The following is a 24,449-nucleotide window of genomic DNA, read 5'->3' on the forward strand; positions in this document are numbered from 1 at the left end:
CTCTGAGCCTCAATATCCAAGGTCTCGTAACAGACACCATGTTTGTTCACGTAAATCAGCTCTAGTTTGACCCATCTTACCAAAAAAGAAGGTTTCCCCTGGATTCAAGAGCTTAAAATAACCAAGTGATATTAAGGCAGTAACTCTATTTCTTATTCTTTCAATTAGTAAGATATCATGAACTTGGACAAGTCACTTACCTCCTCTGAGCCTTGGTCCTGTTAAGTCTAGATGGGTAATTCCAGCCTTACTTACTTAGAAGGATCAAATGGAATAATGTACATGAAAGTCATTTAACACACAGAAAAGCATTATAGCATGTAAATAAGCCACAACAACAGCAATCACCACATCATACTCCTGATTAGGAAAAAGGAGGCATGAGATAAAACAGTTGGAAGGGGTGAAGAGGTGAGTCTTGGAACAAAAATTTGAGACTGGAAGGGACATTCTAGGTCTATGTTGGCTGAAATAGGATTCATCCTATCTGATCCAAAGTACTTGCCTCACTTTACCAGTCCTCAATATGACCACATTTAACCATATGTAATTCTTCAGAGGGGACCCTATCCTGTCCACCAAGCACTGAATGCCACTCCATTTGCTCTTCTGAAAATTCTAACAAGAACTCTTCATTTCCAGCTGGTGTTTTTCGTTCCAATTATTAATAGCCTGTGAAAGGCTGAAAAAGAAAACAAAAAAAAAAACCTGGGTCTCTCGGATGGCTCTTCCTGGGTGAACTATAAAAGGAAGAATGGACCTGTCATTCTTTAGCTTTGATTTCCAACTCATCAAAATTAAATGGAGAAAGGTTCAGAATCCTACGATCTTAGAGCTGAAAGTAACCTTAGAAATCACCTGGTTCGGCTGGGCACGTTGGCTCACGCCTGTAATCCTAACACTCTGGGAGGCCGAGGTGGGAGGATTGCTCGAGGTCAGGAGTTTGAAACCAGCCTGAGCAAGAGCGAGATCCTGTCTCTACTATAAATAGAAAGAAATTAATTGGCCAACTAATATGTATAGAAAAAATTAGCTGGGCATGGTGGCGAATGCCTATAGTCCCAGCTACTCGGGAGCCTGAGGCAGGAGGATTGCTTGAACCCAGGAGTTTGAGGTTGCTGTGAGCTAGGCTGACGCCATGGCACTCACTCTAGCCTGGGCAACAAAGTGAGACTCTGTCTCAAAAAAAAAAAAAAAAGAAAAGAAATCACCTGGTTCAACAGATTGTAAGACCAAGATCCAACCCTGCCCATGCCTATACAGTTATTAATGAAGCAGCTCAGACTAGAACTCAACCCTCAACTCCCACGTCAGGATTCTTTCCACTAACTGTGTCCCGGTACTAATACTACTTGCACAAGATAACTAGCTAGTACTAGATAAGTGTTTGCACTAAGCCTACTAGTACTAATACTCAAGTCTATATAAACTAGCCACTCACCAAATTCATATGTCTAAAATGTAAAGAGTCATGAGCATCCTGAAACAACCTCCCTTTCCTAGTCTAGAGAGAAGCACTGGGGCTGGGGGAAGGCGCAGAGTGGGGAGGGCTGTGACAAAGGTTTGAAAGAAGGTGCCCTGGTATGAACAAGGTCATTTCCATGGAGGAAAGTAGAACAGAGAAGGGAGAGACATTGGAAGGTATACAGGACAGGAAAGGAGATAACAGGAGTTGAGGTGTCAGCAGTCTCTCAAAGTGACTCTTCCTTTTCCAGGCCTGATAACACTTTAACTCTCCACACCCAAGCCTATCCTCACACACTCACTACATGGAGTCTTCCTGAACACAAACCGGACCAGGGAACAGCCATTCCCTGCTACCTCCCTTCCCACTGCAGGCTAGGTTAGGAGCCTCCTCAAAGTACCCCAAAATAAATAAACGGATGAGACCAAAAGGGTACCAAAATAACAAAGCAAGCAATCTTCATCACAGAGATGCCCAAAGGAGTCTGCAGGAAAACACGCTGCTTGCTCCAGGAGTGTGTTCCCAGAGTGTAGACACAGCTCCAGCGTTTCTCACAGCCTCTGCTGGCTGCCAGGAAAGGATAAAACGCCATCTATATTCAGGAACAAAGACAGAGTGAGCCCTCCTTCAAGTCTTACTGCTAGATGGCACCTGTTGCTAAAATAGCAGCTGGTAAGCATTTTGTTTTGTTCAAAACAACAACAACAACAAAACCAATATATTACAGGAAGCAGCATCACAATGACAATAAGAAATCACAGCAAAAAGGAATACAGAATTTTAGCAATGAAAGACAAGGAAGGAGCTGCTAGAGCCTGAGGGGGGAAAAAAACTGAAGTGTTGATTAGAAATTGCTCAGCCTGCATTAAAAAAGAGAAACAAGGGGGGGGGAGGGGAGGAGAGAAAGAGAGAGAGCTGAGGAGGGAGAGAAAAAGGGAGGGAGAGAGAGAATGAATGTTGTTTTTTTTTCCTGGCTCTCCTCCCATTTTTAATCTGTCCTTTCCTGTCTCCCTCCCTTTCTACCACCCCCTCAAGGGAGAATTCATTGATTGGGCTGGACTAAAATTTCTCACCTTTTCTCACGTGGTTTCTCGGTGAAGAACGAGTCTGAATCCATATCCCCCTTGGCTGCTCCTGTCTCCTCCCTCCCCTCCCTGCCGCCATTGTTAGCTCCTCTACTTTGCTGAGGCTGAGAGGCAGCTTGTCCCTCTGCACCTTTGACAGCAGTGATGGGATGTGGGGGGAGGGGAGGAGGGGGTGTGTGTGAAGCGGGAGCTGGGGGGCCAGGATGCCAGTGGGTGGACAGTGGGATCTCAGCAGTCAGCCTCACTTGTGCAGCAAAGAAGCTCCAGCCATCTGACAGCTGAGATGGCCCTGATAACTAACCTGTTGCCTGCTTCCAGGGAGAAGTGGCCTCTCCAGGTGCAGATGGCAGGAACATCGCCTCCCTCAATACAAAAATAAGGCAAAAAGCTCTCCAACAAAAAACCCAGAGAGGCAGTCTAAGAGAGTGCAAATAGGATTGGCCCAGGGTTTGAGAGAACTAGGACCCAGTCCCTTTTTATCAGGAATGTGCTGTGTGCATACTGCTCCCTGGGCCTCCCTTTCTATAAACTGAGAGTGCTCAACTAGATTGCCTTTGCCCCCCACCCCCCTCCAGTGATATGATTCCATTTCATAAAAGCTGTTAGCCATCTAGACAGGACTATATGTTCCCCTTCTTCACCCACTCCCTGCAAATCCCCAGAGTCTCTTGGGCAGACCTTGGGGTACCTGGAAGAGCACCTCTGACTGAGGGACACCTCCCCAGATGGCTGACTTTGAGGAGGAGGTGACACAGGTTCAAGGCCTAACTTTCCCCCTTGAGTATGATAACAAAGAAGTAGAGGAAAATTAAGGAGGTTAAGAATCAGTGAGAGTGGAAGTGGAAGACACTGGGAGGCCAGGGGAGGAGGGAGGCATGGATCAGCCAAACCCTGAAATTAGAGATGATTCATATTTGAATAATGTAGGAGGGATGAACTCAAAGCAGCCAAAAGAAGAGGCTAACTCCGTTGAGGGTGCCCCTCCTAAAAAAACCCAGCAGGGAGGCAAGAGCAATGTTAGGGACCTTTTATAGGAAAAGAATAGGAAAAAATTTTAGGCAATCAATAATCTTATTCTGAAGCTAAGGGAAATGGGGATTTGCTTTTCTTCCTTCTTTAATGTATTTTACCCTCTTTGAATGCCTTGCCTTGGATATTTTAAGCTTGTTCCCCTTTTGCTAGTGACTTGATTTTTCCCCCAGATCTTCAGGTTGGTGCCCCAGAGGGAACAAAACTTCTTCCTTTGTGGTGCTATTTTCCTTTTCTCTCCTGCCTTTTACCCCATCCTGTCCTCACCTTTCTGACCCCATGTTCTGTTTCTTCCATCACTCTGTCTCCACCTTGCTTTGAATGGTTGCCTCTGACCCAGTTCAAGCTATCAAAACGGTCCTCACCCCCATCCCACCCCCCCACCCCCAGCAGGGCTGCTTTAAGAATCTCTCAGGGCTGGCCATCCCACCAAGGGCCACTTGTCCCTTAACCAAGCAGAATCACCATGTGGGCAAACATGTCAGAAACAAGAGCATTTCCTGGCCCCGGGAGAATGGGGAGAAAGTTCACAAAAAGGGAAGGGAGGACAACACAGGACACAGCTAAACCAGTGACTCTGGTGCTAGGGAAAAGCCCAACGCCTCTAAATCTCTCTGCAAATTATCTTTGTGTGTGTGTGTGTGTGTGTATTGGGGGGGGGGCACCAATTAGAAAGGCTCTTTTCCTTTCTAGTATCATTTGGGACCACTCCTCAAATGGTAACAAGTGACAGCCAGCCAGACACTAAACTCCACGACCAATCAAGCCTCCATCCCCATCACCTTCCCAACCCCCTCCCCTTCCCAGGGAACCACGGAGAGAAGCCCCTGGGTCTCCCTCCTTCTCTAGGGGAGGAATTATGGAGACAGTCCATCCCCCACATCCAGAAAACCAGTTCACTTAATTAATCTGCTTCCTCCCAGCTTCCTTTTTTCCAGCCAGGCTTTTCCCAGGACTCACGGGATTACAAACTCAGGATAAGACCGAGAAGAACCGCTGTATGCAGGGGGAAATGCACATTGGAAAGAACAACCTCACAGCGCCAATGAGTCAAACACCTGCATCAAGATCCGTCTCACTTGTAACAGGGCTTCTCCCCCGCCTCCCCCATCATTTTAACACACACACACACACACACACACACACACTCTACCCCCATCCCCCACTTACCACCAGCCCGCTAAGCAGCTTTAAACACAGTCAATAAGGAAGAAAATATGGGGGGGGGGGGTGCTGAGAGCAGTACCACTCCATGAATATATATAAAGTTATTCGTCCCTGCAGAAAATGACTCTTACCTGTTAGCCAGAAGAGAGCAATCCACCTCACCACGACCCTGTCCATTTTCCCCAACTTCCCATCCAGCCCGGGAGCGGGGAAAGCGGGAAGCGGCTGCCAGGGGAGGACGGGCAGCAGCCCGCGGCGGCAGGCGGCGGCGGAGCGCCGGGCTTCCCGGGGTGCCGCCGGCCGGGCCGGCCGCGCAGGCGGGGCCGGGGGCTGGACCGCGCCGCCCGCCCGCCGAACGCGCGCTGCCGCGGGCTCCGGGCTCCGCGCGGCGCTCCCGGCGCATTGGCTGCCGCCCCGGCGCACCCGCACGCCCAGGCAGCGCGGCGCGGGGCGAGCGCCTCCCCGCCGCAGAGCCCGCCGCGCGGGGGAGCTCGGCCTCCTCCCCGCGCCGCCTCCCCGCGCCGCCCGCCGCCCGCCGCCGGGCTGCCAAAGTTTCTCGGTCACGTGCCGGCCCCTTGCAACCCCGGGTCAGCGCGGAGCAACAGAGCACACCGGCGGAGAGGGCCTGCGGGGCGGCGCGCGGGGAGAGCGCGGGGGACGCAGGCGCGCGGGCCGGCAGCGACCATCGCGGCTTCTCCCGGGGAAGCCGGTGATTGGAGACCCGAGCGAGAACGCGGGTTAGGGACTCGAGGAGGGGGAGTCTGTGTCATGCATGTGGCAACAGCCAACATGAACAACCTGAACTGGGAGAGAGGGACAGGGCTACAAAGGTGGGGGACCTGTGCGGACCTGGCATAACTTCTTAGGGGACTGAGGCTAGCGAGTCGTGTAAGCAAGGGTGCTTGCTTTTGCTGTGCCCCCGCCCCTCCGTCTGCTTCCCTTTTTGACAGTGCAAGCAACCAGGAGGCTCAGCAGAATTGGAAAAGGTAGGCGGGAATCCCGCGTCATAACTTTTCCCTGTTAAAACATTATGAGGTAGAATAAGGGCATGCATCCCTTTGGCAGAAAATATGTAAAACGAGAATGGAATAAACAATTATAAAGGCTTAAATATGTCCAACACCTTATAGTTTGCAGGACACATTTACATGGATTATTTCTAATATTTTTAGACAGATTTGTCTGTGTCTGTAGGAAAAGAGTCAAAATGTATATGGTAAGAGAGAACTGAGAAAATGTGTGCTTTGCTTAACAAATATACACTAAGCATCTACTAGGTGCTAAGAACCAAGCCAAAGGATGAATGACAGACTTCCTGCCCTTAAGGAGCCTCATCTTGGGTGCAGGAGAGGGAGGGAGGTCAGACTATTAAAGGTATAATACATGTTCATAGTAAAATAGGGCAGAGGTGGTAATGGAGACATAGAGAGAGGGCCTTGGGAACAGAGAGGAAGGGGCGAATTAGTCTTGGATGGGAGGAGGGGGGCAGCACAGCAAAGGAGAGGTAACATCTCAGTTGGCATCTGCAGAATGGGCAAGAGTTGGGCTTTTCATGGACTGGTGGTGGAAAGGGGGCAGGCAGGGAGCATTCTGGGCAGAGGAAAGAACGACAAAGCAGAAAGGTCTGAAAGTGGTTGAAAACAGAGTGGTGCTAGGCTGGAGGGGAGTTCCCGAAGCAGAAAGACTCCTTAGTTAAGAATGAATGTAAACATAGAAAGGGATAATAATGTGAACACGTGAGAAATGGTGAGAGTAGACCCTGGACGGTGGTCTTTTATGGGAGCCTGACATCTGAATTTCATTCTTAGTTTGAGGAATTCCAACTACAGAAGCCAGAAAGTCTAGAGCTGCCATGCTGACCATCACAGCTGGGATGCAGGCCTGGGAATTCAGAGCTTTTTAAATCTGGAGGAAGTGATACAAGAAGCTGGGACAGTGGAGAATCGGTTTTGCCACTCCAGCTCATCTTCTGCACCTGGCTCTTCAGCTTTCCTGGCAATTCTTTGAGCCATTCAACATCCTTTCATCAACTTCCTCTTCGCTTATTTTGGCCAGGATGATTTCTGATGCTTGCAGTTAAGAACCCTGACTAATACATTGTGTGAGAGAAATATGAGCACTATTTCTTTTCATTTACAAAAATAAAAATAAAGGAGGTACCTAATATTTGTGAGTTTCCCATTAGGTTCTAGGCATAGGCCTAGATGTTTTTACAAGTTTTTTCATTTAATCCTAATGAAGAAACTTACATCCAGATAATTTAATTAACTTCTCTGAGATCAGGTAGCTAGTCAGTGACAGAACTAGCATTTGAACTCAGGTCTTCTGACTCTAAAGCATATGCCTTTGCATCATAAAAGGGACATCTACACCAGAGGGCTGAGATGATGATATATTTGTATTATGCTTTGCCATTTACTGCATGTATATGTGTGTGTGCATACACACCTTATGCAAAAGAATTTGAATAGTGTTTAGTATCTAAGTGCACATAACGACTTTTTGTGCAAAATTTGGATATAAAAGCAAGTTTATACATGTGAAAACTGGGAGATGGACTGAGTGAAGACAGCCAGGATGTGCACACGAAATGGAAAGTGAATGCTCACAGAAGTGAACTTTAAATGTGTACCCAGTGTATGTGCCTATGTGTACTTCCACAAGGAATCAGGAGACTTGCAGAAGAGCATGGTACCAGAAAAAATCATAGAATACACGTGCCTAGTCCACCATCCCAGGAATTCATTTTCTGTGTAGCACCCTGCATATCTACATTATAGCTAGAGAGGTATAGTTAGTCTATCCTGGATATTCCTGAGTGGGTGGGTCCCCAAGCCAACCCTAAGGGAATGCTAAACTGGGGTGAATCACAGTCTGTATTCCTCCCAAATGTACATATTATTACCAAGGTGATGGAGGTTAATATAAACTTTAAATTATACTTAGTGATTCAAAACATATAGCCTAAAAGAAGGAGGTGGAAGGAGGGGGGAGCAAGGGTATTATTTTGCCATATTGGTGGTAGGTATGACACCCAGAATCCTGGTGTTCCTCCAAGTGTGGTTTCTGAACCTCCAGCATCAGAATCACTTTATGGTGTTTGCTTAAAACACAGATTCCCAGGCTCTACTAAAAATGATGAGATCAGACACTCCAGGTGGGGCCTGGAAATGTGCATTTTAACCGCCTTTCCCAAGTGCTTCCAGTACACATTAATGTTTAAGAAGCAATACCTAACCATCTTTTTGTTCTCCTGGGAAGATGTTAAGTTGATGTTTTTGAATGAGCTTCAGCTCCAGCTGTCCATTTATCCTGGCCAAATAGGACAGGACTCCAACTAGAGATTGATTCATCATAGCCAAGAGGGGGTCTGGATCCCCAGCACTTCAAACTTTCTCCTGCAACCAGAGACAAACATGTCAGAACAAGGACCTGCATGAGACCAGAGCAGGATTCCCAGGAAGCCGCAGCTGGGGTTGTATGTGGTAGGGGGCTGGTGGGGTGTGGACTAGCAGGCTGCTTTCTCAAATCTGCACACTTTAGAACAGAATTAGGACACAGAGCAAAGAGAAGTGAACCACCACAAGGAGACATGCTGGTAGCTGGTAGCTGGTAGCAACCACATGGTTATAAATATAATGCAGCTGAATCCTCTTTAAAACATGATTTCATTGCAGACACACAGGCATGCATGCACACGAATTCTGCTTAATGTGGGTCTTTTAAAAACACACAGATAAAATCATATTTCTACTTCTCTCTGATCTTGCATTCCAGGAGGAATATATGAGGTATGACTTTAAAACAGATACCATGGTTCTTATCTAAGGCTAGTTCATCTTTCTTTTCCTTGTGCTACCTTTTAGGTTTGTTATCTTTCCCATCCTCCATACCTTCAAAACCACCCTCAATGAATTATAAGTTTAAAAAAAAAATCTAAATTAAGTAAACCAAGGCACTAAAAAAACTGGCGACTCTAGGCATCCTGTACTGAAAATTGGAAATATTTTCAATATGGAAGGCCTTCCATATTGAGGAATAAATTGTTTCATTAAGAAAATGCTTTAAAGAAAGGAAATGCAAATATACACAGTGCATGATGCCAAAAAACAAAAAGAAGAACAAGAAAAAAAACCCTGAACTGCCAAGAACAGTGGTAAGTATATAATAAGTAAAAGACTGGGAGAATGTGCTGAAAATTCCATATACTTCCGGCAGATTTAACCCAAGACCCTGCAGTCTCAGACTTCACATGCAACTGTGGTGGTGCTAGGTGTTGAATTAGGTGATGCCTCTGTACCCTATCTTGAGGCTAGACCCCACTCAATAGTGGGGCAGTCTCTGTCTGAATTAGCTGTCCAATGCTTTCCCTATAAAGGTCCACCCAAAGATTATGTGCAGAAAAAAAGAGAACATAAAAGTATTTATAGAGCATGGTCTCAAATATAGAGAAATGCATTTAAAAGGGACGAAGAAAACAACGACAAATGAGTAACAATGGTTATTTCTGGGTTGGACTGTCATTCATTTATGTTTTCTTCTTTATAATTTTCTATATACTTTAATATTTCTACACTGTAGAAAAAGATGCTACATAAAAGATACACCCATGCCAAAATTCACTCAGTCTCTAGGGCACCCCTGGAGAAAGGAGTGAGGCAGGAAGAAGGAGTGACAGGTGTTTTGTCAGGCCAGTGTCTTTATCCAGATACAAAGCTCCCAAATATACACCTGCTGTCATTATGTCTCAATCATGAGCAGTTAATCAAGTTAATTATGAGCAGTTGAGGCCCTGGGAGCCCTTACTGACTTACAGTTCAACCTGTAAGTTCTAAGTTCTAAAGCCAAAGATGAAGTAAAGCTGCTTCTCCTTTAGGACCCCTGTCTCTGAGCTTTGCCTTTGTTTCTGTTTTTGTTTCAATGTTAGCATCCTTTGGAGACCAGAACAGCATTGGCAGCCACCAACATGAACAGCAGAGCAATTCTGATTCCACTGGTCAAGTAGCTTCCTACAGCCCAAAGGCCATAGGAAAAAAAAGGGGGCCGGGCTGCCTGTATTTTATAAGATCATGCTGCGAACGCACTAGGTCTTGGTGATTAAGCCAGAAGATTGTTTCTCAGGGCCCTAAGCATTCTCCTAGACGCCTCCTTCCCTGGCACAGCTCAAAGATGGAACCTGAGGGAGGGAAGTGAGGCAGAAAAAGTGTGTCATCCGATTGACCTCACCCCCAGAAAATGGGCAAGGAAGGGAGCTGGAACAAAAAGGCCAGAACATTGTGGCATCATGAAAAGAAGCAGCTCAAACAAGAAAAAGGGCATGTGGGCTCTCAAGGCCAGTGTTAGAGAGCAGCAGCTTTGACCTTGGGTTGAAGTCATGGGGTGAGAACCTCTCACAGAAGTGTTAATTCTGTACCCCTTCCCTAATTCTGAGTGGGTGCCTTACACATACATAGAGATGATCAGTATGTATTTGCCTAATTAATTACAAACGGTTCCAGTATATTCACCTTCCCTTTTCCTCATCTTTTCTCTTTCCTGAATTCATTCATTTATTCAACACACATTTATTGAGTGCCTACTCTGTTCTAGACACTATGCTATCTAGAAATTCAAGATGAATGGGAATTCAAAGATGAATGCGTCACAGCCCCTTTTGTTAAAGAGTTTACATTTAGTGGTAGCCGTGCGTGGACAGGGAGGGAGGAAGGCACACATGGGGTCTTTAAGTATGACAGTGTGACAGGGCTTATCTTAGGACATACACCAAATGTGGTGGGGGGATAAAGAGAATGGTCAATTATTTATTAGCAGTGCCTGTCAGAGATGTCTTTATGAACAGGTAACCCCTGAACTAAGTCTTAAACATCATCTGGACAGAATCTCTAAGGGCAGAAAGGGAGGTGGAGGTAGTACAGGTGCACAAGCAACAGGCAGAGGTCAGAGTGGGACCTGCTACTCAGAGTACAGGTTTACAAAGGGCAGAGTCAGCAATAAGGCCTGATAGATAAGCCAAAGTCAGAACAAGGGAAACCAGGCTACCAGATCTGGACTTAATTCCACAGGCAATGTAACACCCATGAAAATTTCTAAGCAGAAGAATAAGATGAGACCTATGTTTCAGCAAAGTTATACTGGTGGGTTCAGGATGAATGGATGAAAAGAGCTCATTACAAAAGTCCAAGAAGGAACAAGCACCCAAGAAGGGGTAGCGTGAACAGGAAGCAAACGTCAGTTGAGAGGGACATTCCATGGAGTTACAGGAGGTTGAATTCACACCACCTGACAACAGGCCGCATGTATGTAGACTGAGCAAGCAGAAGAAATCAACCAGACTTTAGATTGAGTTACTCCAGAATGTGATAGTACATTCAGGTAATGTCTAGATGGTGCTTGGAAATTCCTCCTTTTACTTTGGCAAAGCATCAGGTAATAAATATTCTTGAGCATCTCTGATGAACAGATTGAAATGAGTGTTATAGAAGTAGGAATCTCACAGAGCTCAGAGTCACTCACAAGCTGTGTGGCATGGGGAATTCACTTCACCACTCTAAGTCTCAATGTCCCATTCCACAAAATGGGGATAATAATGGAGTCTATGTTACAGGGTCGTCATGAGAGGGAGATGAGAGAACCTTTGTGGAATGTTTAGCAGAGAGTCCGACACAGTAGCTTTCAGTGATTGTTACCTATTATTATTATTATTAGCACAGGATGGAGGATGCACACTGAACAATATCAGGGCCTTAACTTAAATTGTCATCATGAAAAAACTCAGCCATGTTTTCCAAGAACATGCTTGGTGTCCTTGGGTGGTTTGTATAACACTTACTCAGCTGAAAATCACACCTCATACTCATATTCCAAAAAGACAAGTAGAAGTCATCCAAATCTTCAGTGGCTTTCCCCCATTTAGACTAAACTCTAAAGTCTTTATGGTGGCCTTGTAAGTCCTATATGATTTGGCCCTAGCTCCCTCTCTAACATCCTCTCTACTTTCCCCTTCACTCATTTCACTCCAGCAGAAGTCTTGCTTTGCTCTCCCTCAAACATACCTGATTGTGCTCCCACTTCAGAGCCTTTGCAATTGCTATTCCCCCTGTCTGGAATGCTCTTCCTCCAATATCTTCATGGTTTGCCTCCTTCCTTCCTTCCTTCCTTCCTTCCTTCCTTCCTTCCTTCCTTCCTTCCTTCCTTCCTTCCCTCCCTCCCTCCCTCCCTCCCTCCCTCCCTCCCTCCCTCCCTTCCTTCCTTCCTTCCTTCCTTCCTTCCTTCCTTCCTTCCCTGAAATTTCACTTCCTCTTATAGCACCTTTTCTGACCACCTGGAAATCGCACCCTCCATCAGTCACTATTCCCTATCCTGCATTATTTTTCTTCCTTGGACATACTCTCCAATAAGATGTTATGACTTCTTGTTATATACTTATTTCTTTATTGCCTGGTTTTTTTTTCCTCATTACAAGTTTTGTTCTATCCAACCTACCCTTGTGCCTAAGATAAAGCCTGGTACTCAGTAGACTCTTAGTAAGTATTTATTGAATAAATGAACCATTTCCTACTGAAATCTCTCTCCTCTCTTGTTTTTCCTACTTTTCTGCCTACTTCTTCACATGTTCCCTCTTAGTTGCCTTTACTGGGTCTTCCGTCTCTGACTTCTAAATGCTAAGTTGCTCAGGACTCCATCCTGGATTCTTTTTCTCCCTCTTCACTCTCTCCTCAGATGATCTCGTCTAATTCTATGAATTCAAATACCATCTTTATGTGGCTTACTTCCAAATTCTATCTCGAGCCCAGAACTCCAGACTTACATGGTCAATTGTCTACTTGACATCTCCACTTGAATACACACTAGGCATCTCAAAATTAACATGTCCATAATGAAACACTTGATCCCTATGCCCCACACACATACTCCCACCAAAACCCACCACTGGCTGGACATGATCGTTCATGCCTGTAATCCTAGCACTTTGAAAGGCTGAAGCGGGAAGATCAGCTGAGGCCAGAAGTTTGAAACCAGCCTGAACAACATAGCAAGATTCTGTCTCTACAAAAAATAGAAAAGTTAGTTAGGCATGGTGCACACCTGTAGTCCCAGCTAGTTGGAGGCTGAGGTGGGAGGATTGCTTGAGCCCAGGAGTTTGAGTTTGCAGTGAGCTATGATGACACCACTGCACTCTACTTTGGGCAACAGACTGAGACCCTGTTTCAAACAAAACAAACAAAGAAACAAACAAACAAAAAACTACTGTTGCCACCCTTTAGAATTTCTGGATAAGAAAATCTATCTTATCAGAGTGTGGGAAAAACTGTTCTGTTTATATTTGACTTAAGTAAGATTGAAAAAATCTATTCTACCAAGGAAGGAGAGAGGCAGGTCATAGAAATTATAAGGGAGCATTGGACGCTCCTTGGTATTAGCACTGTCTCCCCACCCCCCAAGTCCTCCTGATTTTAGTAAATGCACCACTTACCACTAGGTTACTCAAGCCAAAATCCTAGGATTCCTCCTTTTCTCTCACTTCCACATCCAATCCATTAGCTAGTTCGATTTTTCTAAAATACAATTTGAGCTCATCCTTTCTTCTCTGTTTTGGGTCACCATCATCTTTCACATAGACTCCTGTAGGAGTCTCCTAATTGGTTTTGCCATGCCCATTCTTACTGCTTTGAACTCGTTCTCCAAATAAGACAGATCTCAAACTGTTTACCATATCAGGACATGTATTTTTAAAAACCTTAAGTAGATTTTAAGTGTTCTTACAACAAAAAATAAGTATGTGAGGTAATGCATGTGTTAAATAGCTCAATTTAGTTATTCCACAATCTATACATATTTCGAAACATGTTGTACACAATAAATACATACAATTTTTATTTGTCAATTAAAAATAAAAAATATTAAATAAAACTCTTAAAGGACCACCCATTGTACTTAGAGCAATACTTTAACCCCTTCCAATGGTCATGCCCAAATCTCTGTCGATCACTCCAACCTCAGCATGCACTACTCTCCACCTGCCTGGACACACTCCAGCAACACCAAACAGCCTTCCGTCAGTTCTAAAGACATTCCTAGCTCTTTATCATCTGAGGCCTTTACATGTATTGTTCCCTCTGTCTGAAATGCTCTTCTTTCAATTCTCCACACAACTAACTCTTTTCTTTTCCATCCTTTCTCATTTTAAAGTCACTTGCTCCTTGGAGAGGTTTGCCCTGATCATCTGTCTAAATATTTAGTAGTTAAATCTGAATATTATTTTTAAATGTTATAATATGAAATGAATAATAGGAAATAGATTTTTCCAGTAGTCTGAAAGAACTAAAAAACTGGTCAAGCAGGGTGTGGTGGCATACACTTACAGACTCAGCTACTTGGGAGGCAAAGGCAGGAGGATCACTTGAACCTGGGAGTTTGAGTCTAGCCTGGGTAACATAGCAAGACCCTGACTCTAAAAAACAAAACATAACAAAATTGGTCAAAACATATGAAACAATGTTTTCAGACGTTAGACATCAGGGAGCAAAGGTGAGTAATCCCTGAAAGAACAGAAACAAATAAGATAAACTCTGTGATTGTCCCACTGTGTTTCCCCAAAAATAAGACCTACCCATAAAATAAGCCCTAGTAGGATTTCTAAGCATTTGCGCAATAGAAGCCCTACCCAGAAAATATGACCTAGTGATGGGCGTGGCTACGGAGCGTATCTGCACAACCCATGCATTTCGTCTTGGAGAGGGAAAGAAGACGAGTAGCCCTTCTCATCTGCCCCACCGTGACAGCTACTATCCCAGAGGTGACCAGAAAGGTGTGGGCAGCCCCACCAACAAGGTCGGCTCCCCCTGTCAGGTCCCGGCCATCCTGTGTGTGCTCCAAGCTGAGGCTTTGAGGGGAAAATAACACATCCCCTGAAAATAAGCCCTAGGGTGTCTTCTTGAGGAAAAATAAATATAAGACCCTGTCTTATTTTCAGGGAAACACGGTAGGCAGCTTCCTGGAGGTATCCAGAATACAGTATCAAGGTGGATAACCTAGGCAGAGCTCAGTGATCTCCCTAGGGATTAAGAAGATGGAGTTAGGTGTCCAGGTAGGCCACAATGGCTAGCGTTTGCAGGGCAAAGTGCTAGAACAAAGGGAGCAGCACAAAGATTTGAAAAAAAAATAGCTCTGGAGACCTAGTAAGGCTCTCTCCTTTGAAGCTTCAGCTAAATACTGATCAGTGCATGTGTGGGAGGAAACTACACAATGCCAGAGAAAGAACAACCTGAAACAATCAAAAGGAACAATCCTTGGAATTCACATAGGGCTAGAAATAGTTTGTGCTTCCATCAGCCAAAGTGGAAAAACCTCCAAATTCATGGGATATCAGATAGAGTTCTCAGAAGGGTGTTATATTGGTAAAGGAGAAAATTAGACCTAAAGATTGCTCTGATCTCAAATAACAAAGCATTTAAAAAGCCTAGAAAGAGCAAAAATCAGCCTCAAACTGTTTCCAACTGTGTCCCAGAACAAAGCACAAAAATGTTTATAAGAATACAGAAATATGCAGCATTCAGTAGGATAAAATTTACAATTAGCATCCAATCAAATATTACCAAGTGTGCAAAGAAGCAGGACAATACAACCCATAATAAGAAAAAAAACAGTAGAAACACACCCAGAAATGACACAGATGATAGAAGGTACAAGGACAATTAATAGTTAATATAACTATATTATATATCATAATTATATTCCATGTTAAAGAAGGTAGAGGAGGGCTGGGCATAGTGGCTCACACCTATAATCCTAGCATTTTGGGAGGCTGAGGTAGGAGGATTACTTGAGGCCAGGAGTTTGAGACCAGCCTAAGAAAGAGTAAGACCCTGTCTCTACAAACTAAAAAATAGAAAAATTAGCCTGGCATGGCGGTGCCCAACTATAGTTCCAGCTACTTGGGAGGCTGAAGCAGGAGGATCACTTGAGCCTAGGAGTTTGAGGTTGCAGTGAGCTATGATGATGCCATTGCACTCTAGCCAGAGCAATACCCTGTCTCAAAAAAAAAAAAAAGAAAGAAAGAATAAGAAGAAGAAAATTGAGGAAAAATGGACCATATTAAGTAGAAATGTGGAAGTTTTTTTTTAAAGGTCTCAACTTTTAGAGATAAAAATAAATAATATGATATGAAAAATATACTAGATGGAATTAATAACATATTAGACATTATAAGAAGAAAATATTATTTTTTTTTTTTTGAGACAGAGTCTCACTTTTGTTGCCCTGGCTAGAGTGAGTGCCGTGGCATCAGCGTAGCTCACAGCAACCTCAAACTCCTGGGCTCAAGCAATCCTGCTGCCTCAGCCTCCCAAGTAGCTGGGACTACAGGCATGCGCCACAATGCCTGGCTAATTTTTTGTATATATATTTTTAGTTGGTCAATTAATTTCTTTCTATTTTTTTTTTTAGTAGAGACGGGGTCTCGCTCAGGATGGTTTCGAACTCCCGACCTTGAGCAATCCGCCCGCCTCGGCCTCCCAGAGTGCTAGGATTACAGGCGTGAGCCACTGCGCCCGGCCAGAAGAAAATATTATTAATCATGAAGACACCGCAATGAACACTATGCAAAATGAAACAGAATAAAAAGGAAGAAAAAAATGAACAGAGCATGAGTGAACTGTGGGCAACTTCAAGCAGTGTAGCGGGCTGGTAAGGAAACTTTTCAGGATGGATATGTTGGTCCCTCACCTTGGTGGTGATGGTTTCACAGGCGTACACATGTCAAATCTCATCAAATTTTGTTCTTTAGATATATTCAGTTTATTGTACATCAATCATGTCTCAGTGTTGTTATAAAAAAATCAAACTGGAACTAAAATCCCAGATGACATAAACAAGGAAGATGAAAGTTGGGATGGTGGAGGGCTGCAGAGGGAGACTGAGAGGGAAGGAGTAATAATTTCCTGAGTTTCTCATCTATTTGGAAAGAGAGGAGATGGATACTTATCAACTATAGAAGTTATTACAAAAATGAAAGTTTTAAACAAGTACCTTAAGATGTATGGGTAAATTTATGGGAAAAATAAAATGTATAACTTTAAAAAAAGAAGATAAAGTAGAGCAAAAAACACTGATCAATCCAACTAAAGCAGAAAAGGGAAAAATAAGAGACCTAGAAACATAGTAAGCAGATACTAAAAAGAATTGAATAAATCTTTTTATTCAAGAAACTAGAAAAAAGAAACACAAAAACAGACTGAAATGAGTAGAAAGGAACCTAATAAACGTAAGGCAGAAATACATGAAAAACAACCAGGCATGGCGGCTCATGCCTGTAAATCCTAGCACTTTGGTAGGCCGAGGCAGGAGGATTGATTGAAGTCAGGAGTTTAAGACCAGCCTGAGCAAGAGCAAGACCCCGTTTCTACAAAAACTAGAACTATTACTTGGGCACGGTGGCACGTGCCTGTAGTCCCAGCTACTTGGGAGGCTGAGGCAAGAGGATCACCTGAGCCCAGGAGTTTGAAGCTGCAGTGAGTTATAACGATGCTACAGCACTCTAGCCCAGGCAACAGAGAAAGACCCTGTCTCAAAAAAAAAAAAAAAAAAAAAAAAAAAGAAGAAATTAAAAAAGAAGAAATGAATGACAAGGAAAAGAAAAACTGCTGTAAAGTTGATCAATAAAACCAAAATTTAGAGTAGAGTGGAGACTGATGTCAGCAAGGGGCTAACTAAAGACACCTGGTGTTCATCCCGCCAAGAGAAAGAACCAAAGCAATAAACAGGTAAGATTTGTCTGGAGTGTCTAAGGGAGAGCCCTGGAGTTTGGCAGGGGAGGGGACACACACCTGTGGTGACTGGAAGTTCAGGAGGGCAGCGTGGAGGCACCCAGCCTCTGCAGCCCTGTGTTCCCCACATGGCTCAGATCTGCCTCAAGTCAGGAAGGACTTCCTATTGCAGGGTAAAGGTAAGCAGAAGAATCCCACTAGCTTTCATTGCCACCACAAACACCTACAGTCCTTACTACAGGAGAAGCCCACAGACCTTGCAGGCTCTGAGCCCAGTTTGGAGTGCTTCTGGGAATTCATGCATCTGCACTGCCCCAGGTTAGGGGAACAGGGTATGCACTCCCCACCCCACTCACCCACCCACTGTGCACTCCCTACCCCACTCACCCACCCCTCTGATCTCAAGATGGCAGCACAGCACCGTGTTAGCATCAGAGGCACCTCCTGAGTGTACCCTGCTCTGGGGGCAAGTAGTCAAGACACCTCTCCAGCACTGGGCTCCATCTTAATTCCATCCACCAAGCCTACAGCAGTGGCTGAATGCCACAGCCCCAGCAGCATAGAACCAGCTGGGCCCAGAGTTGGCTATGACTCTGGGCCTGCACAGTAGGCAAACCAATTCTCAATACCCTCACTTCCAGCTGGAGGAATAGTCTGGCGGTCCTGCCCAGGGTGAACTCACCTTTGAGCTGGCCAAACTGCTGCATGCCTTCCCCTGAGCAGGAAAGGCTTTAAGCCTCTGAGCAGCTGACATACTCCCAGGCCAGTGGAGCATCTACACACCCATGCCCCTGACAGTCCCCTAGGCCAGCCAAGCAGTTGTGCACCCACATCCTAAGTGCAAGAAACAGCCCCACAGGACACCCTGGTGGGCAAGTCCCCAAGTTGGCGGAGCAAGTATGTGCCCGCATCTCAGGCCTAAAAAACAGCCTTGTGAGACCCCTGCCTACCCCCAGCAGACATGCCCAAGGCCAGCTGAGCAGCTATGTGCTAGCAACCCACATCTTAGAAACGGTGTCACAGGCTGCCTCTAGAGGATACACAGCCAAATCAGCTGAGCAACCTTGTGCCTGCATGCTGTTTGCAGGCTGCTCTTTGTAGGCATGACATCAGGTCAGCCAAGGAACTGTGTGCATATGCTCCCAGCAAGAGTAACAGCCCTGTAGCCCCAACCCCATTCCCAAGTTGGCAGACCCACCATGTGCACACATGTCTCTGACTTGAAAAACAGCCCAATGAGCCCATTCTTAGCAAAGCTGAGCCACCACTGCCACAAACTCTCTCAGCCTAGGCCACTGAGATACTCACAAATGTCACTAGCATTGATTATAGCTAAAAAAAAAAAAAACAAAAAAAAAACTACATGAAGAATATATTATTGTATCCACCTAGAACCTAAGCCAACATCTCACCAAAGTGAGACTCTAAGATACACTCATACAAGTTAAGTCTTTCCCTATGAAACCTATTCCATAAAATTAGAAGAGGCAATTTTTTAACTGAATGCGTAGAAATCAACATAGGGACACATTAAACATGAAAAAACAGGGAAACATGACACCTCCAAAGAAACGCAATAATTTTCCAATAACAAATCCCAATCACAAGGAAATATATGAAATCACAGGAAAAGAATTAAAAATAATAATCTTAATGAGATACAAGAGAATACAAAAAGACAATTCAATAAAATCAGGAAAAAAATTCATAATTACAATGAGAAATTCAACAGAAAGATAGATATAAAAAAGATCAAAATATAAATCCTACAGCTAAAGAATTCAATGAATGAAGTAAAAAATACAACTGAGGCCAGGGGCAGTGGCTCATGCCTATAATCCCAGCACTTTGGGAGGCTGATGCAGGAGGCTATCTTGGGGCCAGGAATTTAAGACTAGCTTGGGCAACACAGCGAGACCCTATCTCTACAAAATTTTTTTTAAAAATTAGCGGAGTGTGGTGGTTCACACTTGTAGTCCCAGCTACTCGGGAGGCTAAAGTGGGAAGATTGCTGGAACCCAGGATTCAGAGGCTGCAGTGAGCTGTGATCATGTCACTGTATTCTAGCCTCGATGACACAGCAAGACCCCATCTCAAAAAAAAAAAAAAAAAAAGTACAACTGAGAACTTCAGTAACTACCAAGTAGAAGAAACAATTCTTTGGACATGAAGATAGGTCATTTGAAATAACACAGGCAGACAAAAAGAAACAATAAGAAAAAAGGAATAAAAAAGAACAAAGATAGCCTATAGGATTTATAGGACACCAATAAGCTAAAAAACATTTGCATCATGGGCATTCCAGAAAGAGAAGAGAAGGCAAAATTTATAGAAAACACATTTAGTGAAATCATAGTTGAAAACATCTGAAGTTTTGGGAAAGAGATGAACATCTAGGTCTAAGAGGTTCAAAGAACCTCAGATAATACCCAAATAGGTCCTCTCTGAGGCACATTGTAATAAAATTGGCAAAAGATAAAGACAAAGAAAAAATTCTAAAAGAAGCATGATAAAAGCATCAAGTCACACATAAAGTGTGGATTTCTCAGCAGAAACCTTATAAGCAAGGAAAGAATGGGAAGATATAGGCAAAGTACTGAAAGAAAAAAAACTTGCTAGCCAAGACTATTCTACTTAGCAAAGCTATCCTTCAGAAATGAAAGAGAAATAAAATCTTTCACAGACAAGCGAAAACTAAGGGAATTCATCACCACTAGACAAGCTTTATAAAAAATACTCAAGAGAGTCTTATATCTGGAAGTTAAAAAACAATAACCAACACCATGACAGCATGCAAAACTATAAGATTCACTGGTAGAGCTGATACACAAAGAGAAAAAGAAACAAATCAAACCTTATCACTACAGAAAATCACCTAAACACAAAAATAAACAATAAGGAACAAAGGATAGACAAAACAACCAGAAAACAATCAATAAAATGACAAAAGTAAGCCCATACCTACCAGTAATAACCCTGAATGTAAAGAGATTAAATTTCTCATTTAAAAAACATAGACTAGATGAATGGATTTTTTAAAAAAGACCCAATCCTGTGCTACCTACAAGAAATTCACCTTACCTGTAAAGACACATATAGGCTGAAAGTGAAGGGATAGAAAAAGATATTCCATGCAAACAGAAACCGAAAACAAGCAGAAGTAGCTATACTTAGACAAAACAGGCTTTGAATCAAAAGCTGTAAAACAAGACAATGAATGACATGATATAATAATAAGGGGATTAATTCAGCAAGAGACTAACTATCACAATTACATAAATATGTATGTACTCAACACTGGAGCAACTAGATATATAAAAGAAATATAATTAGATTTAAAGGAAGAGATAGACTCAATACAAAAATAGTTGTGAACTTCAACACTCCACTGTCAGCATTGAACAGATCATTTAGGCAGAAAATTCAACAAGGAAACATCAGATTTAGACTGTACCATAAACCAAATGGACCTAACATACATTTACAGAAAATTTCATCCGATAGCTACAGAATAAGCATTCTTTTCTTCAGTACATGGAACATTCTCCAGGATTAACCATATGTTAAGACACAAAACAAGTCTCAAAAAATTTGAAAAATAAAAATCATACCAAGTATCTTAACTGACCACAATGGAATAAACTAGAACTCAATAACAAGAGGAACATTCAAACTATACAAATACATGGAAATTAAACAACCTGCTCCTAAATGACCAATGGATAAGGGAAGAAATTAAGAATGAAATTAAAAAATTCCTTGAAACAAATGCAAATAGAAATACAACATACCAAAACCGACGGGCACAAAAAAGCAGTATTAAGAGGCAAATTTATAGTAATAAATGCCTACATCAAGAAACTAGAAAGATTTCAAATAAGCAACCTAATGATGAATCTTAAAGAAACTAGAAAAGCAAGAATAAGCCAAACCAAAAATTACTCGAAGGAAAGAAATAATAAAGATCAGAGCAGAATACATGAAATTGGGATTTAAAAAACAATATAGAAAATCAATGAAATTAAAAGTTGGTTTCTTGAAAAGATAAAATCAACAACCCATATAGCTAGACTAATTAAAAAAAGAGAGAAGATCCAAATAAATAAAATCAGAAATGAAAAAGTATCACAACAGATACCACAGAAATACAAAGGATCATTAGAGATGGGTATGAACAACTATATACCAATAAATTCAAAAACTCGGAGGAAATAAATAAATTCCTGGACACATACAATTTACCAAGATTCAACCAAGAATAACAGAAAATCCAAACTGACTATACCACAACTATACCATCATACCACCCTGAGTGTGCAAAATCTCATCTAATTTCAGAAGCTAAGCTGCATCAGGCCTGGTTAGTACCTGGTTGGGAGAAAATCTGGATAGACCGATACCAAGTAATGAAATCAAATCAATAATAAAAAGTCTCCCAATAGATAAAAATCCAGGCTTCACTGCTGAATTCTGCTGAACCTTTAGAGAAGAATTAATACTAATTCTTCTTAAACTATTCAAAAAATTAAAGTGGAGGTATCTCTTCTTAACTCATTCTATGAGGCCTTCATAATCCCTGATACCAGAAAAAGACAAGGACACAATAAAAAATGAAAACTATAGGCCAATATGCCTGCTGAACCTAGACTCAAAAGTCCTCAACAAAATATCAGCAAACTGAATCCAACAACACATCATAATCAAGGGGGATGAGGAATGCAAGGATGGTTAAATATACACAAATCAGTAAATGTGATACATCATATCAGTACAATAGACAAAAAAATCCCATAAAATCACTTGATAAAATTCAACATCCTTTCATGATAAAACTTTCAGAGAATTAGGTACAGAAGGAAAGTATTTCAACACAATAAAGGCCATAAATGATAAACTCACAGCTAGCATCATACTGAATGGGGAAAACCTGAAAACTTTTCTTCTAAGAACTGGAACAAGACAGGGATGCCTGCTCTAATACTCTTATTCAATATAGTACTAGGAGTCCTAGCTAGAGCAACCAGACAAGAGAAAGAAATAAAGTGCACCCAAATTGGAAAGGAAATAGTCAAATTGTCCTCTTTTACAGATGGCATGATCTTATATATAGAAAAACCTAAAAACTGCCAAAACCCATTAGAACTGATAAATTCGGTACAGTTCAGGACACAAAATCAACATACAAAAATCAGTAGCATTTCTATACACAAACAATGAACTAGCTGAAAATAATACCAAGAAGGTAATCTCATTTACAATAGCTATAAAAACAAACAAACAAACAAACAAACACACCTAGGAATAAATTTAAGAAGGTAAAATACCTTTGCAAGGAAAACTACAAAATACTGATGAAAGAAATTGAAGAGGATACCAACAAATGGAAAAATATTCCATGGTCACGGATTGGAAGTATTAATATTTAAAATGACCATACTACCCAAAGTTATCTACAGATTTAATACAATCCCTATGAAAATGTCAATGACATTCTTCACAGAAATAGAAAAAACAATCCTAAAATTCGTATGAAAATACAAAGCACCCAGAATAGTCAAAGCTATCTTGAACAAAATGAACAAAGCTGGAGGTATCACATTATCAGAGTTCAAAGCATACTACAAAGTTATAGTAACCCAAACAGTATGGTACTGACATTAAAACAGACCCATAGATCAATGGCACAGAAGAGAGACCCCAGAAATTCTTCCATATATCTATAACCAACTTATTTTTCACAAAGATGCCTAGTACATACACTGGGGAAAGGACAATCTCTTCAATAAATAACACTGGGGAAACTGGATATCCATATTCAAAATGAAACTAGACTTTTGCCTCTCAACCAATATAAAAATCAACTCAAAATGAAAAAAAAGTGAAATATAAGACCTAAAATTATAAAACTACTAGAAGAAAACTTAGGGCAAATTCTGGAAGAGATTGGTCTGGGAAAAGATTTTATGAATGAAATTTCAAAATAACAACAAAAAGCAAAAATAAACAAATGGAATTATATTCTGCACAGCAAATGAAGCAATCAACAAAGCGAAAAGACAACCTATAGTATGGGACATAATATCTGCAAACTATTCACTCTACAGGATACCCAGAATATACAAGGAACTCAAACATTTCAACAGCAAAAAACCAAACAATCCAATAAAAAAATGAGCAAATGATCTGGAAAGACATTTTTCAAAAAAACGCCATACAAATGGCTAAAAAAATACATGAAAAAAAAAGCTCAACATCGCTAATCATCAGGGAAATGCAAATCACAACTACAATGAATTATTATCTCACCTCAACTAAAATGGCTATTATCAAAAAGACAAAAAAATAACAAATGGTGTGGAGGATGTGGAAAAAAGGGAACTCTTATATACTGTTGGTGGGAATGTAAACTAGTATAGCCACTATGGAGAATAGTATAAAGTTTCCTTATAAAACTACAAATAGAACTGTCATATGATCCAGCCATCCCACTATTGGAAACTTATCCAAAGGAAAGGAAATAGGCATATCAAAGAGACATCTGCATCCACATGTTTACTGAAGCACTATTTATAATAGGCAAGATATGAAATCAATCCAGGTATCCAGCAGCAAATGAATAAAGAAAATGAGGTATTATATACACAAATGGAATATTATTCAGCGATAAAAAATAAAATGAAATCCTGTCATTTGCAGCAACATAGATGGAACTGGAGGACATAATGTTAAGTAAAATGTTTAACAAAAAGTTAAACACCATATGTTCTTACTCATATGTGGAAGGTAAAAAAAAAAAGTTGATCTCATAAAAATAAAAAGTAGAACAGAGGATACTAGAGGCTGGGAAGGGTAGGGGGAAGGGAGGATAAAGAAAAGTTTGTTAAGGGACACAAAATTACAGCTAGATAGGAGGAGTAAATTCTAGTGCTCTATTAATAT

General features: G+C 42.1%; 1 protein-coding gene across 2 annotated transcripts in view; it reads right to left on the reverse strand.

Annotated features, from left to right (window-relative positions):
• The window catches only part of ILDR2 (immunoglobulin like domain containing receptor 2), a 61,874-nt gene extending 56,862 nt beyond the window's left edge, over positions 1 to 5,012 (reverse strand). For both annotated transcript variants that reach the window (XM_076000355.1, XM_012745308.2), the window contains exon 1: positions 4,878 to 5,012. In XM_076000355.1, the coding sequence (XP_075856470.1) occupies positions 4,878 to 4,923 (46 nt within the window). In that variant the 5' untranslated portion in view covers positions 4,924 to 5,012. The remainder of the gene's footprint in view (positions 1 to 4,877) is intronic.
• Between the last annotated feature and the right edge of the window lie 19,437 nt (positions 5,013 to 24,449).

This window comes from Microcebus murinus, chromosome 2 (assembly GCF_040939455.1).
Source record: "Microcebus murinus isolate Inina chromosome 2, M.murinus_Inina_mat1.0, whole genome shotgun sequence".
Classification (NCBI taxonomy): domain Eukaryota; kingdom Metazoa; phylum Chordata; class Mammalia; order Primates; family Cheirogaleidae; genus Microcebus; species Microcebus murinus.